This window comes from Cololabis saira, chromosome 6, assembly GCF_033807715.1.
Source record: "Cololabis saira isolate AMF1-May2022 chromosome 6, fColSai1.1, whole genome shotgun sequence".
NCBI lineage: Eukaryota > Metazoa > Chordata > Actinopteri > Beloniformes > Belonidae > Cololabis > Cololabis saira.
In genome coordinates this window covers 24697056-24713642 of record NC_084592.1, presented here as the reverse complement: position 1 = coordinate 24713642, position 16587 = coordinate 24697056, and the positions used below count along the sequence as shown (strand labels likewise).

The 16587-nt window shown below is 41.1% G+C and overlaps 1 protein-coding gene across 1 annotated transcript; it reads left to right on the top strand.

The window, feature by feature from the left end:
• The first annotated feature begins 3481 nt into the window (after positions 1 to 3481).
• On the top strand, positions 3482 to 15282 carry pou1f1 (POU class 1 homeobox 1). Its single transcript, XM_061724513.1, has 7 exons — positions 3482 to 3617; positions 4974 to 5135; positions 5494 to 5592; positions 12929 to 13189; positions 13332 to 13496; positions 14895 to 14955; positions 15042 to 15282. The coding sequence occupies exons 1-7, from the start codon at positions 3482 to 3484 to the stop codon at positions 15280 to 15282; spliced, it is 1125 nt and encodes a 374-aa protein (XP_061580497.1).
• Positions 15283 to 16587: the final 1305 nt, after the last annotated feature.

Genomic DNA, 16587 nt, shown 5'->3' with positions numbered 1-16587 from the left:
GTGTGTGTGAGCGAGAGAGAGATGGTGAAGGAGGGGGGTGTTTTAGGACAGGTGCTTTAAGACAATCCCTTTGTCTCTTCACTAATTACGTTTAGGCTCTTTATGTGCATATTTACCTGCATGTTTGTGTGCGTGTGTGTGTGTACGTGAGTGTGTGTGTGTCCATGGGAAAGCTTTGCCTTTTCCATTCACTCATCCTCTGATTATCTTCAGGAAAAAAAAATCCTTTTAAAAGCACATTGCTTTTACATTTGAACGGAGTGATATATATTTCCATAGAAAAGCTATTAAAAAAAAAAGCATTCTGAATGTTTACCTTGATGCAGATAGAAGTACACAAGCATTAAAAAGAAACACTTTGATTTCAATGTAATTTACATTTCTGCTGAGTCTTCATTATTTAACAACAACGGTGACATTCTGGTCATATTTTATTCTTGAAAGTCCACATTTTATGAGAATATTGTTCTGTTGTTTTGTCTTTTTTACTGCAACCTGCGCATCGCTTTACAACAGAGCTGGCTCTGTCTCAGCGTGTGGAAATAGTTCTGCATTCATCAGCTGGGAACATGCTCTTCAGCCTGCGTAGGAGTTGTTGGCCGAAAGAAAAGAAGACAGAGGGACAAATATTTTCACGGTAATTCTGTTTTTTCTCTTATAACACACCAATCTCAGGAGTCTTCGTAGCACTCTGGTATCTTTTTTTGGGGGGGTTGTTGCTGTTTGCTTCTTTTTGATTGAGTTCAAAGCTAATCTAGTGAAAATAAAATGATCAATTATAAATCAATTTTTAATGTTTTTAGGCAACACCACCAATACTATCATTGTCAGAGCTAAATTTTTGCATGTTTTGTTTGATCAAAGCCTTCAAGTTTTTACTTCTGACAGGGTTGCAGAATGATGATTAAAGCCTTCAAAATAACTGCTATCAATAAAAAGAGTTCTCTATATCTTGTATTCATTTTTTACCACCCTAGAACTGAGCAAATTAATGAATTCAGTAAACAGAATTTCCACTAAATTTCCACTTCCAAGAAAGTTCATTTTTAGAGGACTGAGTTCAACCAATCCGACTTGGCCCCGTGTTTGAGCAAGCTGAATCGTGCCTGCCACCCACAAGCTATTTTCCACCTGCTGCCCACCTACATCAACAATAGTGAAGTAGAGCTCGGGATAAACACAACTACAGACACAACAGAAGTGCACATGGTGGCCACGCTCGCCAGATTAACCTTTATCCACCCCGATGAGACCCGCTGTCGTTACCTGGAGCTCTCAGCATCCAGCACCAAGTGGACACCGCAGTGAAACAATGGTAACACTTTCCTTCACTCGCTCCCCAGCAGCTCCGCATTGGTTTGAGCGGTGAGCAGTAAATAAGGTGGAAACAGTTGTGCTGAGCTCCAGGTCAATCAGGGTCAACTGAAAAACAAGCGAAATGTGCAATTCATATTAGAAATCTCCTCCAAGTCTGTTGTCAAAGGAATCTCTGGGCTTTGTTTAGGGGGGCTCGGCTTAAAACAGAAAAACAAAGCAAACAAGCAAGCAGACTCACTCCTACAGACAATTTAGAATCACAAATCAAGCCAACATGCCGGTTTCTGGACTGTGGGAGGAGGCCAGAGTAGGAAAACCCCATGTAGTCACAAGAACGTTCAAACTGCTCAAATATGTACCCCAGCTACGATTCAAACCAGGAATCCTTCGCCGTGAGCCCATGGTTCAGATCAACACATACCGAGCATGCAGATACAGATACAAGTTTCCTTAATATTTCAACACGATTACTTTTGTTTTATTTCCAAACTTTACAGCTACTGAATAACAATGAAGGCAAAGAACCTTGAAAAGAATTTGAGCAGAGTTCAGTGTCAGCTCTTTTCAAGTATCAGTTTGCAAGTGCTTTCTGAAGTCTGTGAAGAAGTTGTCTTTTATCTTTGTATTTTCTGTTTTTTCTTTAGTTTTTTTTGTGTGTAGGGGAATTTCTGTCATCCTTTCTGTCAAACGATTCGAGTTCACAACACAGCTTTCGTACACCACTATTTTGAGATTTATCTGGGGATTTTCCATATTTTCTGACAGCGACTGCAGGGGCTGTTGTAAGTCCTCTAGTTTGCCCCGTTTGAGGTGGTCCATTGTTCATCTGTCCTTAGAAATCGTCCCTCCGCGTCTCGAGCTGCGTTCCCCTGATCATTCTCCCATCAAGATAATATTCGTGCAGGCGTGGCAACTATGAGTCTGCCTCGGCTTTATTTATAGGGAAAAGGAGGTTTTCATTTGCCGCTTTATTCGATTCTACGAACACCTCCTAGACCTCAACTTGACCTCCTTCATTCCTGTTAACTGCCTTTTTTAAAAAAAAAATAAAAATGATGGTATGAATTAAATTATAAAGACGAGGGCCACCTCAGTAGCACGCAGCCTGATTAGTGGGACAAGGTTACAAGGGTCAGACCATTAGTACGCACATATTATACATTTTAATCATTTGCATCATGAATGAGTTGTAGACTGAAGAAGATAAGTAACAAAATAGAAGAACTTGAGACCGAAGGGTTCCCGATGCTGTCTTTTGTCGCAGGTCATACTTTTTGTTTATTTTTAAGCATTCGCTTTATTTCCCTATCGCTTCAACACAATCCTCTAATCAGGGAGAGAGAAAGAGACAGAGCAAGAGAGGCAGAGAAGAGGAGGAGATCGGGTTTCCCAGTCGCTCTGTACCCTAATCCTGGATTTGGAAATGGGATGACAAGAACATAGGTAAGTAGGAACACAAGCAATTACAGCACTGACATGGAATTGGAAGGTGGTGGGGGTGGTAGGGGTGGGGGGGGGGCTGCTCCGCTCAGTAGGAAATAGGGGATCTCATAGGTCGAGAGGGGGGCTGGTTGGTCCTGGGTGGGTGGGGTATAAATACCTGCAGTAGACCAGGGCAGAAAAATGCTGAGGGTATGACAGATGCTGCCTTCCATGCATCTATGATCGTAAAATGAGACAGGGAGCAATAGAGGCCTTCATGGGGAGGGGGGCATCTCCGTAGCTGAGAAACTTCATTCAGCAAGAAGACAGGTGATATTACATCTAACGTGACGCTCTTCACTATTCATCTGCGGGCACAGTTGTGCCAGAAACTGTGAAGAGTTCTGGCGGCGGTGCTGACACTCATTTCTCTCTGAGAAAAAAGTAACCTATTGCAGTTTTCTACCCTCATACTCCCCAAGTGCCTGAAGGGAGACGTATCATGCTTGACTGAGCCAGAGAAAGAGAAAAAGAAAAAAGACGAGGCAAAAAGAGACCATGCTCACGAAAGAGCAGATGTAAGAGAACTGCAGGAAAGAAAAGCAAGAGTGGAAAAGACAAAGGACAAGTACAGCAGCAATGGGAGGCGAGAGCACATAAATCAAGTGAAGTGAAGACAAGACACCTGTTGAGGGACAAACACCAGTAGACCATTGGGACCGTTCGAGGAAGCTCGAGAAAAATGGCATGTCAGACGTTCGCTGCTGACTCGTTCACCCCGCTGGCAGGGGATTCACCTTTACCAATCCTCATGCACCACGGCTCCACCACCGACTGCCTGCCAGCCAGCTCCCACGGTCACAGCATGGTCTCCGCAGGTACAGTAGGCTCAGAAACCTTCTTCTGCCTTGTAATGCTAAAACATATTTGCATTTGAATGATTCTCTTCTAGTTTGGGCTCTCTGTAATGTCTTCCCCAATACAATGACTATGTTGTCTTTTGCAAGTGGAAAAGAGAAAGTCTGAATGACATGACCCATAATCCTCACTGTGCTGTCCCGTTGCTAAATCCCAGCAGGACCAAAGGCCAGTAAATATCACTCCAATCTTCCTTTTGAGCAGCTGATATTGACAGCGTACCATTTCCTGCACACTCGCACACTCTGGAGGGATTTATCTGATATTGATCAGACATAGTTAATTGCAGGGCTCTTATACACTGTAAGTTGCTCCTATATTACATCATTGTCCCAACTATGCACAGCCACTGCACCAAAAAAGTGAGCTTTATCATCTGATGTCTGCGTTTGTAAGCAATGGAGAGAGAAATATCAAATTAAATCTTCTGTATAGTCATTCAAATGCAATCTAGAGTATGTAAATGCAACTAATCAGTTTTCCCAAGATGTTTGTGGGATAGTTGATTTGAGGAAATGTTACCAGTTTTGCCAACTCCCCAAGCTCTTTGTCATGCTGCAGAACAGTAGAGAAAACTTCCTCGAGATCTCGGAGCAAGCTGATTGTTGTTTCTTAACATAGAACAGGACAGATCCCGCTGAGCATTTTTACTTCTGGAATATTCATAAAACAGCAGGGAAAATGGCTTGTAAACATATTTTCCACTCAGGAAATACAAATGAACTCATGAATGACTACTAAGTGTGGCCTTGTCTTGTGAAATAAGTCAAATGTATAATGAATAAATGCAGAAAATCATTAATTATGACAGAACTGCCTCGAGTGGTACAATGCTATTGATGTTTCTTTGTTCTATTGTCAGTGACACTACCAGATCAGAGAGCACCTCTACACCAACAAGTGTGTGTCAGAGACGGGGTTGAGCACCCAACTACTAGACGATGGATGCATTAATAATTATGTAATGAGCAGCAAAGGAGCACACTCACAGTAACATGCAAATTCAGGAAAAGTCGTCATCATCAAAGCGCATTTGCCTGTTACACCCGTGAACAAGTAATACAGTTGTTTTCAGTAAAGGCTTAAGATCTCAGATAACTTATGGGTCAGGGAGCTTAGGAGCAACTCAAAATCGCTATAAAACACAAGCAACACTAACTATGAGGTAAAACTTAATTGTGGTTTGTGTTTTGTGATGGACAGCTCGCCAGTCCATCACAGGGTCCTGTTTGAGTTGTATTCAGAACCTGAAACGATCCTCCGGTTCTTAATTTCTTCTTGTCCGCTCAGATTGCAACTTTTTTTGTCTCTGTCAGTGTCATCTGGGCTCTCCCTGGGTCAGACCTCCAAGCGCTCCCACATGCACCTGTCCACGTCCTCCCTGGGCAACGCCCTTGGCAATGCGCCCCCTGGCCTACATTACCCCGTCACCCCGTGTCACTACAGCAACCAGCAGGCCACCTATGGCATGATGACAGGTGAGTGGAGCTCCTTTGAAACGGCAAAGTTGTTCATTCCAAAGTCGATTGAAATGAATCATGTGGGCTTTTAAGAAGCTTGATGAGATGGTAAAATGGTTTATTTACACTACGGGTTATCGCCACAATTTCTCCAACTGTCATGTGGACTCGTGTTTGTGTCTGAGGCTACAAATCTGGTGTTTTATTGAAGTGTCACGCTGAAAATTGCAATGCCACTTTAACACGGCGTGGCATTGCAACTCATAGTGGTCTTGAAATAAATTATGAAACTGCTGATGACACTAAGCAGTAATGAGGGTAGTGATTTTGAGTAGAAAAATAAAAGGTTTGTGCCTGTCTCCCTCTTTCTCTGCAGCACAGGAAATGCTGTCCGCCAGTATCTCTCAGACTCGCATCCTGCAGACATGTGGTGTACCTCACCCTAACATGGTGAGTGGTGCAAACCCATTGCAAGGTAAAGAAAAGATTCACACACTCTCTGTCTCTCTCTATGCACACACACACACACACACACACACACACACACACACACACACACACACACACACACACACACACACACACACACACACACACACACACACACACACACACACACACACACACACACACACACACACACACACACACACACACACACACACACTTCCTGGCATCCGTTTAATCCAGCAAATTGAGCTGAAAGAGCGTTTGGTTTCCATTTATTCAAATTTGCCCCCAGTTAAAATTAATTTCAGCCTTGATTACCTTTCTTGAACTCTTGCACTCTTCTTAAAAAGAACCGTCAGAAACGACTTGCCATTTCCTTTTTAATCCTTCTGGACTAAAACTGAAGGAGCAGCCACTATTCCAGAGCACAAGATTCAATGTGGGCGTCGGCCTTTTATGCCTTGCAGAAAATGTTTAAACGATCGCCGCACCAAAAAGATTGAATGAAAACAGCAATTTGTAACAAGAGTCATTGAAAATAAATGACTGTGCTCAAGTCGTACTGAACACTGCAGCTTTTCAGACGAATGCAACCAGACCTTAACAGCTCTGAGCTCGTTTTCCAGTGTTTACAAGACTTAGGGCCCGATTTACTAAGATCCTAAATAAAGAGTACTAAATTGCGTGTGCACTGAAAAAGTTTGCACGTGCTGTTGTTGTGTGTTTTGCGGGTGATCAACTAAGATTGCGTGCGCAATTGATAACAGGTGCAAACCTCAGTATTTAAATGAGGTGTTGCGTGTCTTAGGGTTTGCGCCATGGAGAGTCTGGATGGAAAGCAGGAGTAGCAGGATAGTCGCAAGCGCAAAATGAAATTTGACGAGTTGGAGTTAGAGATTGTTGTGCCGTATTCAGCACCCTTGCCGTGAAAAGCACCCCCTCGTCGACATATATTACCCACAGATCTCTTATTCACGAGTAAATGTCAAAAAGGACTAAATGCTCATGTTTAATTTACTACAAATGACAACATACACACAATGACAAAAATGATATTCTCATTCCGTGTCACATTCTGTTTAGCGTCCAGTTTTGTGTTAATGATTCATGTTTAAATGCGCTCATGGATTCCACAATAGTCATACTTTCCCACAATCACAGTCACACATAACAAAAATCGGGTAAATGGTTATTGATGTCATTAATTAATAGCCTGCTTACTGTGTTGTCTTCCATAATATTTGTAAATATATATAATATAAACTCCTAAGTATGTGTTTAAGTGAGTGTGTATGAGGGGGTGCTTTTCACGACAGGGGTGCTGAATACGGCACAACACCACAAAAACAGCAGCCATCGGTGCGTAATGCTGGGCAGATTAGCACCTTCCTTTCGAACGTATTAAATACAGACGCAATCACAATCCCCGCAAAAACTTTCAGGCTTGGTAAATCTCATTGCGTGTGGTAAATGAACATATTTGCATTTTCCCCTCCCAGTATTTAGCGCTTTTCTGCCGGGTACGCCCCATATTGATTATTCATCAGGGCAAAAGTACTAAATGAACGGGGTGTGCTATTTTGCTCATTTGAGAGACGCAGTCCTCTTTGCACGCTGTTAGTAGATCAGCTTGCACATTGGTTTGCGCGTGATGTCAAGTTTGCACACGTTTTTACACACGCAAACCTTTAGTAAATCAGGCCCTTACTGTAATGTCAAATCCAGAAATGATAATATCGTCTTTGCATTCCAGCCAAATCACGATAAAATGATGTGAAACACTAGTTTTGTCAGGAGTTATGTGTTTAAATGGTGATTCTTGTAAGTTACATCAAAGATAAATATGGAAGAACACAGAATAAAAAGAAGAAAATAAAGTACAACAAATGGATTTAAACTTGTTAGGCTGACTTCAAAATGAATGCTGTAGACCAAGAACAATTAGCCTTTGCATTCTGTATCAATTGCAATAAATAGTCTGATAGAGTTTATTTCTCCATGAAATCAAAGGTTAGTTTCAAGACACCCCCTGTTATTGCCACCAGCAGCTTGGCTAATTGGCCTCTTAAATGATCTCATATTCTTTGATTTAAAAAAGCACCATAAATGGCTCTTGTGTTGCAGTCTTTAGTCTGTAAATGTAGAAAGATTAAACGGTAAATCGGGCCAATAAAAGATGTTGGCCATCAGCTAACTTTGATTGTGAGCTTGCAGTCATCAGATGATGGTGGTTTAATCAATCAATCAATCAATCAATCAAACTTCATTTATAAATCACTTCTCATACATATATGTAGCACAAAGTGCTTTACATGTTTAAAAATGTTACAATTTAAAAAGTTAAAACAGGCCCAAGGGTTACGTGGTGACTAGTTGGAAGGCTCATGTATTAAACTCTATGATCACCGGGCTGTACACTGCTGCCAGACAATCAGCACTGGTAGATCCCTTTCACCCTTAAAAGATTTAGAAATCACTCTTTTCAATAATCCTCTTCACTGGGGAGGCATATGAAGTGGTGCGTTTTGTAAAGCCGATGTCAGAAGTCACCTCTGACGACGAGCCTCGTTCAAAGCAGTCAGCAGAAGGATGGAAGAAGAAACGCGGATGCCGAGTTTGATCAGTTGAGCTCAGGTCTGGAATTATCAGAACTGCGGTCAGAAAAGTATGACTCATCTCTTTTATTGCTGCACTAATCCATTTTTACAACATGGATCAAATGAAATAGACGCAGGGTCACAAGCAAGGAGCCATTTACCATCCTATCAAAGAAATAAATTATGAAATAACTGGGTAAAAACAGAAAGCTAGCAGGAAAACACAATTTTTTTTGTGTTTGAGGAGACCAACAAGTGACATTTACAAAGCAGAATGTTTCCCATGCAGGATCTCACCTGTAGACTCTGTTTCATTACTACAGATGCGCAATTAGCTGAAACATGTGCAGGATGTGTTTTGACATTGTCCTGTGGAGGTAAACAAGGCCCTACCTGTCTCGATGGCACTACGCGGCGTTCCCAAAGGTGCATGTATTCTTTAGCCCCAAAATGCATCTTTATGTTTTTATTTGCAAGGAGTAATCTTCACATTTATTAGTACATTTTGTGATTATGCAGTTATTTTTATTACAGAATCTTATTTCCGGTTTCCCACAACCATTTATTATCACTTTTAGCCTCGTACCGTTTCAATGGTTGGTCCTGTCCTATCTTGAAATTCTTTCATTTTTAATAAGCGTTTTTGTTCCCTCAATTATGTTGAATTGATATTATTCAGAATTTGTCCCATTAGGCTTGTCTTTTTTAGTTTTGAACCACAGTGACTTCTCATGGCTTTGGTTATGTTTGGTTTGTTTGCTCCGTTTGCTCTCTGGCTTCGCTCGACACAAACCCAATGATGCTTACTACAATCATTGGCGGGTGCACATATAAAGCAGCTGGACGTCCACAGACGAGCGGACCAGTGAGGGGCTTTCAGGCTGACAGTAAGCCCTGCGGTGTAATGAGTGGAGCTCACTGCCCTCTCTGTCTGCTGTGTTCACCGCAGCATAGCCCTGGGGAAGCTCAGACAGGCATCAGGTAGAGACAGGGAAGGGTCGGCTCTCTTCTGCCCCTCCGTGGGGAGAACAGGACGCCTGCAGGTGAGACAGCTGAAGAACGGCTGCTACTCTCCCGGGTAAAGAGTTTCCTCAAATCCCTTTTCCTCCATTTTAAACAGCTACAAGGTGCACTCGTGCTTTTCTGCCTTTAATATCGTGAGTAGTTCATGCCAGTTTGTGGATTGTATTCTTTAAAAAACATTTTAATAATGAAAGGCTATGACAGGGAAGAAGAGATATTATATTTCTGCAACCTTCTTGAGAGACCTTTGAGGGAGAGAAAGGAGTTCTAATCGCTCTGTAACACAAGTAAAAGTAACTGGTGCATTTAGTGACAAGTTTGCAACCTCGCTCTCCAGCGTGACATCCAACTGAAACACCCGAAGATGAAGGCCTCCTGCTCTCTGCCTGCTGGTACATGTGAAATGTCTGCCATTATATTTGAGTTCAGCGACTCCAGAGACTGACATGACGCAAAAATCTCCATTTTCAGTAAATATTTCACTAGAACTGAGATTCTGTGTAAGCTGCATGTGTGTTCTTTCATCTCAGGTTCAGAAGAAAAGATGTCGCTATGCCTGAGGGAGGGGGATCAATCAAACACTTTTATACGACAATTAGAGTTCAACTGAAAAAAAGAAAACATTTCACATGTCAGTGAACAGTCTCACTTTACAAGAAGAGAGGGTATATTGAACACATTATCCCTGCTGAGCACTGGGAAGAATACTGTTTCAGAGCTCATCCTGGGCTGGTATAAGGGTGTAAGGGCAGAGAAGATGTGGTTCTATAGTCCAGCTGTGCCTGTGTGGTTCAGTCCAAAGCATTTCACTTGTATGTTGGTCGATGATTGTCCCTCCGTGGGGAGGCTTTTTCAGTCACAGCGCTGCTAAATTTCAGTGACACGTCCAGGTTGTGCTCCATTCCTTATCAGATGGCTGTTGGGTTAGGCTCCGGTTCTTAAACAATATAAAATACAATTAAAGCTGCAAGCAGCGATGAACGGGCCCTCGCACTCATGGCCACCGCCACCGGTCAATAATACTATAAAAAGTGCCTTTGCTGTTCACATAAAACTCAACTTATCATCATAAGCAAATCAGAAATGACACCATCCACGACTCTCTATGTCAAACCATTCAAAAGTTATGGCAGAAAATAGGAACTATGAAATATCGACCAATCAGAAGAAGGGGCGGGGCTAATTTGTACCAATTATGGTCAAGGACTCAAAACCATTTCCGATGACACCACCCACGAGTCTTTATGTCAAACCATGTAGGAACTATCAAATATGGAGCAACCAGATGAAGGCGGGGCACGCTTTTTGGCATCTACCGTCGCCACGGTAACGCTTTTGACTGAGACAAGTAATGCGCATCGTTGCAGGATCTAGACGCACATTTTGATGTATAACACACCTGTTCGGTTTCGGCCATGGCGCCAAAAGACTTTTCTTTAAGTTGCAACATGATACAGGTGTGTACCGATTTTTGTGCATGTACGTCAAACCGTATTGTGGGGCTTGAGGCACAAAGTTTTCTAGGGGGCGCTGTTGAGCCCTTAGCCCATTAATGCAAACCTTTAAATATCACATTTTTCGCCAGGCCTGGCTTGCGTGCCATATTTGGTGACTTTTGGGGCACGTTTAGGGGGGCAAAAAGGCCCTCATTTTGTCGGAAGAAGGAAAAAAAAAAATAAGAAAAAAAGGAGAAAAAAAATTCCTACAGATACAATAGGGACTTCGCACTGTAAGTGCTCGGGCCCTAAATACAAAAGACGTGATTAAATGATTAGTTTAGGTTATTTACAATGGACTGATGATCCATCCAAGCCATTTCCGCCGGCTCAGAACGTACCAGACCAATAACAACAGAGTGGGGGAGCCTTTAAGTGTTGACTCATTCAGGAATCAAGACACTGTAGAATTGCTCATAAAACTCGGATCAATAAGTTCTTACTGCAAAAACCTTCAACAGTTGTTTAACAGCACTCCTCCTCCACCACATCATTTTGGATGTCTCATGTGGATACTACTCTGAGCGCGCCCCACGCTTCCCTTCCCTTCCCTATGTAATGGTCTTCAGAGCAGAGTTCTCATAGTGAACAGAAACTACAAATATCAGTGAAAAAGTATTCAAGTTAACTTAAATAAAAGATAAAAACTGAAGATTATTATAAAATTAAAACTCAAAAGAGGCTAAAATCAACAGCGCAAGACTAACTTTATCATAGTTTTTCTGCCTTTTTTATGTTTGTGGCTTCATTTTTCCAATAACTCGTTCTTTTTTCTAAATCTTATTACTCAAAGGAAAGAATTAAGCATTTCTGAACGGTCCAGCGTTGTTGATAGGATTCTTTCATTTAAGATTTGTTTGTCAATCTTTGTAAGTCAACACCTGAAAACCTAAAGTTAAGACTAAAAACTAAACTAAAACCATTGATCCACTTGTTAAAGTAAATGAAAAAGGAAGTAAAAATAAAAGCTATACAACTTGTCCAGAGGCGGTTTCTTCCAGATCCTTTAGTGCTGCCACCCGGGAAATCAAAGTCTAGATCAAAGACGAGGAGCCAGACTCATTCTTTGTATTAAAGATTAAACATCCCACTAGCTGGCCAGCCTATGCAAGAACGGATGGATGGAGAGTTAGTTTTGAAAATATACGGTAAAGTGGGTCGAGCTTCACGTTAAGGCAAACAAGTGTTAAACAGATCTATTAATTCACCCCAGTTAACTGAGACTAAACACAGGATGATTCTTATAATCACTGGAATGATGAATTCTGCTTTTCCTGTTGCGCAACACAATTTGAACCCAATTAACACATCAGGCGACAGTTCCAATGTCCCTGGTGGCATTAATGATCAATATGACATTTACTTTTCACAATTAGCAACCCCAGGTATTAAAACTGCAGGTACGCAGAGAAGGAAAGAATAGCATCACATTCCGATGTACGGTTTAATCATCCACCCATACGGTGCCCCTGCAGGCACCTTTCATTAATCTGTCACCCGTGATTAACAGCAAGAGTCATCACCCCCACTCCCACAGAAATAATGAAGTCTGGAGAAAATGAACCTGTGGTTTGCATAACACAGGGCAGCTATTTGTAGGATTTTATTCCAACTGAACAGAGAGCCTTTAAAACAAGTATAGGAGGAGAACTCTGCGAGAGGAGCTTGTTAAATTACGACTATATCGTGTTAAGTGACAGTTAAAATAATACCCGTTCACCGAGCTCCAAGAGCACATTCAGATCCTTTTAGCACACAGTTCACACTCGAATGTTTTCACATTAAGCTACCTGTTTCTATCAGTAAATGGACCTGGCTTAGGTGTCACAGAAGTGTGCAGCTTCAGAGTGGAAATCCTTTTTCCTCACGACAAATATCTGCACAAACACGGCAGCGGGTAGCGGCTGCTTCCATCTGTAGATGTTAACAGTGGTCACATCAGTCTACATGCTGCTTCGGGGGCAGAAAAGGATCAAAAGGAAATTGTGAGCAAGAAGTTGATGATGAGGTTTGAAAATTCATTTCAGGAATGGAAAGGCAATGTCATTATCAGCAATCGGGTAACTATCAGTTTGGCCCCAGGGTCCCTCTCCCAGGGCCATATAAGCTTTTGTTAAAACTCTGAGGAAACACGTGGGACTAGTGGACGTGCAGCTTTTAAAACCTTTCTCACAGTCTGGAGGCCTCTCCTGTGTTTCATAGCTTCAATGTTCCATCTCTTTCTGCCTCTTTATTCTCTCTCCAGGGTCACTGACTCCCTGCATTTACAAGTTTCCAGATCATGGGCTAAGTAGCAGTTCTTGTGCATTCAGCCACGGTTTCTCCTCGCTGCCCTCTGCCCTCCTCATGGCTGATGAGGCCCCCGGAGGCCCCAGCGCCGAGGTGAAAACCGACGCCCAGAGGAAGAGCACACGGGACCCAGAGGACGTTCCCACCATGGATTCCCCACAGATTCGAGAGCTGGAAATGTTTGCAAATGACTTCAAAATACGCAGGATCAAGCTCGGTGAGTGTGACTTGAAATGGCGTTAGATTATCTCGCTAATACACTGCAGTGGTGGGATTCGTTGTTATTCACCCACCTTGCACCTCTTCTTGCATAGTGTATCCTATGAAGTACTTCTATTTCTGTTTCATTTTGACCCCAGGCTACACTCAGACTAATGTGGGCGAGGCTCTTGCTGCAGTGCACGGCTCAGAGTTCAGCCAGACCACGATCTGCCGCTTTGAAAATTTGCAGCTGAGCTTTAAGAACGCCTGCAAACTAAAGGCCATTCTGGCTAAATGGCTTGACGAAGCTGAGCTTGCTGGCGGTGAGTCACACACATCCACTCCATCAGCCCCCACAGAGTGTTTATTTACAGTAGGTGCGATCTTTATCCATCTCAGTGAGGTTAAAGCTGCACTTTTGAGTCGGGGAGAGAATGTTTTATGGGATACTAGAGAGAGACAATAAAAGGCGGGATGTTTCTTTTTTCCAGTGTTGAGATTTTCCACTCTTTTGCCTTATTAAATGTCTAGTTTTTTGGTTTGTTTGTTTTTTTTTCCTTTGGTGGTGGTGTTTTCAGATAGTGTTAGAAAAACATGATGTGTCTATTTGTTTGACAAACATCCAAATCAAAGTGTATTAAAATTTTCAGGCAAAATCACTAAGCAATCATTTCTCAAAAAACTTTTTGTTCATACTTTGAACCACATATTTCAAACTCAGTGGTATTTTAAATATGTATTTATTCAGTTTTATCCTAGTAGAGTATAACTTAGTGTTTTTAAAATCATATAAACTTTCTTTTTCTAGCTTTTGCGAGTTCATTCTAATTAATTTGGAGATAAAAAAGACGTTGTGAGTCTTTGACTCCAATGGTAAGAACCGTAAGAAGAATGTTGAACTTGGCTAGATAGCTATTCTGATTTAAATGTATATATTTATATTGATAGACGATTCCTAATATGCATATATGCGTTTACGTGGGTTTTCTCCGGGTAGTCTCTCACACAGTGGTGATGTATGTTATGTCAAGTCTTCATTTTTAATTGTCCTTGGCTGTGAATGTTTGTGTGAGACTTTCCTAAAATAGTTTAACAGGTTTTAAGGTTCAAAAATGAATAAACTATTTTATTAGTGCAACAGGTTTTGCAACTTTCTGTCTAAAACTTTCCGTTTTGACCTCTAAGCATTTGGAGCACAATTGCTCCAAATTGCAGAACTTTTAGGTAGTTCTGCAGTAACATCTGTCGAGAGAGATAATAACTTTTTTGACATGAGTTCAACTCTGGAGATCTTTTTACATACACTAAAAATTAAAAGCAGTATCAAAAATGAAAGAAAAAAAAAACAAATATAAGAGGGCCACCTGATGTAACAGCACCACTACTGACCACAAGGGGGCGTTTAAAGCTGCCCTGCTGACAAATAGGGCTGACAGTTTTGTACTCATCAGTGGAGATGGTCCAGCAGGTGCTGTGATACCACTTTGCCCTAATACAAGTACAGTATGCATTCTAGGGTCTAAAGCAAGTGCTGAAACATGAACTTTTTGTGATATGATGACCTCATGTGGTCAGAATCGGTATCGCTATGTAGAGTGGCTTTGATAAACAATAATTCATTATAGGGAACAGTAAGTAAATTGTCTATTGTGATATTTTCAGTCTTTTCTTGAATCTCGTCTTTTTAATCCGCTAATAAAAACATTCTGGCTTTTTTGCAGCCTTGTACCATGATAAAATAGGAATAAATGAGCGGAAGAGAAAAAGAAGAACAACTATCAGGTATGTACTGTGAAGATGCAAAACATACTGTACGATGGACTCAGCTTTACAGGGTCTTGCTCTCTTCTCTGCTCCTTACACTGCAGCCTTGGAGCTAAGGAGGCCCTGGAGCGCAGCTTTGTTGAGAAGAGTAAGCCGTCTTCTCAGGAAATAGCCCGGATTGCCAAAGGCCTCCACCTGGAGAAGGAGGTGGTCCGAGTCTGGTTCTGTAACCGCCGCCAAAGGGAGAAACGCGTTAAAACCAGCCTTAACCTCAGCTCCTGTTTGGCAAAAATCAGCCCTAACTGCATCACACAAATGAATAAAACACAAAGACCAATGAGCTGATCTAACTTTCATATTTTGTACTAGAATATAAGGTGTTATTTTCAAATAGAAAGACTAACAAAAAATATGGACTGGGAGACTTTAACACAACATGAAACGTTATATACATTTTTTTTTTCTTTAAATGCATCACTTTGCATTAAAATTACGGGGACCGATTTCTGATCCAGAAGTCCAAAAGGTTGTCAGTATAATATGAAAAGGAGGGGGTTGACAGTCTTCATACACAGCCCTACACTCCAAAAACTGTAAGCAAAGTGAGAGCAGCAGCATCCAGAAATCACATACCCTACCTTTCAGTAAAAGCTGAATGTTTTCTTCAGCCCTCAAGGCTGACTGACCTTCACTTTTTGGATGTTTCCAGCCTGGCTCAGATTAATGGGTCATTAATAACTTGCACAGACCTCGAATACAAGCTGCTGGTGAGCCGTTTATTTGAATCAGGTAGGTTGGAGCACAGAAATATCTAAAACATGCAGGGAAGTAATCCTTGAATCCCTGAATGTCATTTTGAGTTGCAAATCTCCATTTCATTTCCACACTCATTCAACTGTACTTTCTCTGAGTCATGTTGTTATTATTCCCATCATGACTCGGAAAAGTTGAGTTTGATTGATTGGGTTTGAAACTGTGAGTATTAAAATATATATATATATATATATATATATATATATATATATATATATATATATATATATATATATATATATATATATATATATATATATATATATATATATATATACCAAAGCTACCAAAGTTGCAAGTTCTGAGATGTAAGTGTACCTGATCTCGACTGTCTCCTATTATTGATGAATGAATTTAAAGGCCTGTTAAAGACCAAATGTAATTTCATTCTTAAGCACCAGAGTGCAGACAAGTGCTGGTAAAAACTCTGTGCCTTTCTGGAAACAGACATTAGACACCGACCTTCACTGTGTCCTTGTTTTCTTTTTTTACCCAAGAGACACTGAAAAATGTTTGTTAGTATTTAATAACTCTGTTTTGTGCTGTCATATATGTGTGTTCATTGTTCAAACTGATGCTTTTGTCTTTTATGTTCAATGTTTTTTTTTTTTTCTAAATGTGATCTGTACGGTGAAAACAGTAACCCAATATATTCTAACACTGTATTTATTTAAGAGCTAATATATTGTATTAATGAAGCCGCTTTCATTTGGTTTAGGGACATGAAACATTTTAACAGCTCATTGATTTGGGCTTTTTTCTTTAGTTTTTGTTCTCCCCTCTCTGGCGCTTTTCATTTTTATTTTCCTGTTTGTTGTTTGGTCTTGACAAAGTGTC

Excerpts from the sequence above, each read along its gene's own strand:
- pou1f1 (XM_061724513.1), top strand. The coding sequence starts at position 3,482 with ATGGCATGTCAGACGTTCGCTGCTGACTCGTTCACCCCGCTGGCAGGG. Across the intron at positions 3,618-4,973 it reads TCACAGCATGGTCTCCGCAG|TGTCATCTGGGCTCTCCCTG; the intron begins GTACAGTAGGCT and ends TGTCTCTGTCAG. Across the intron at positions 13,497-14,894 it reads CGAAGCTGAGCTTGCTGGCG|CCTTGTACCATGATAAAATA; the intron begins GTGAGTCACACA and ends GCTTTTTTGCAG.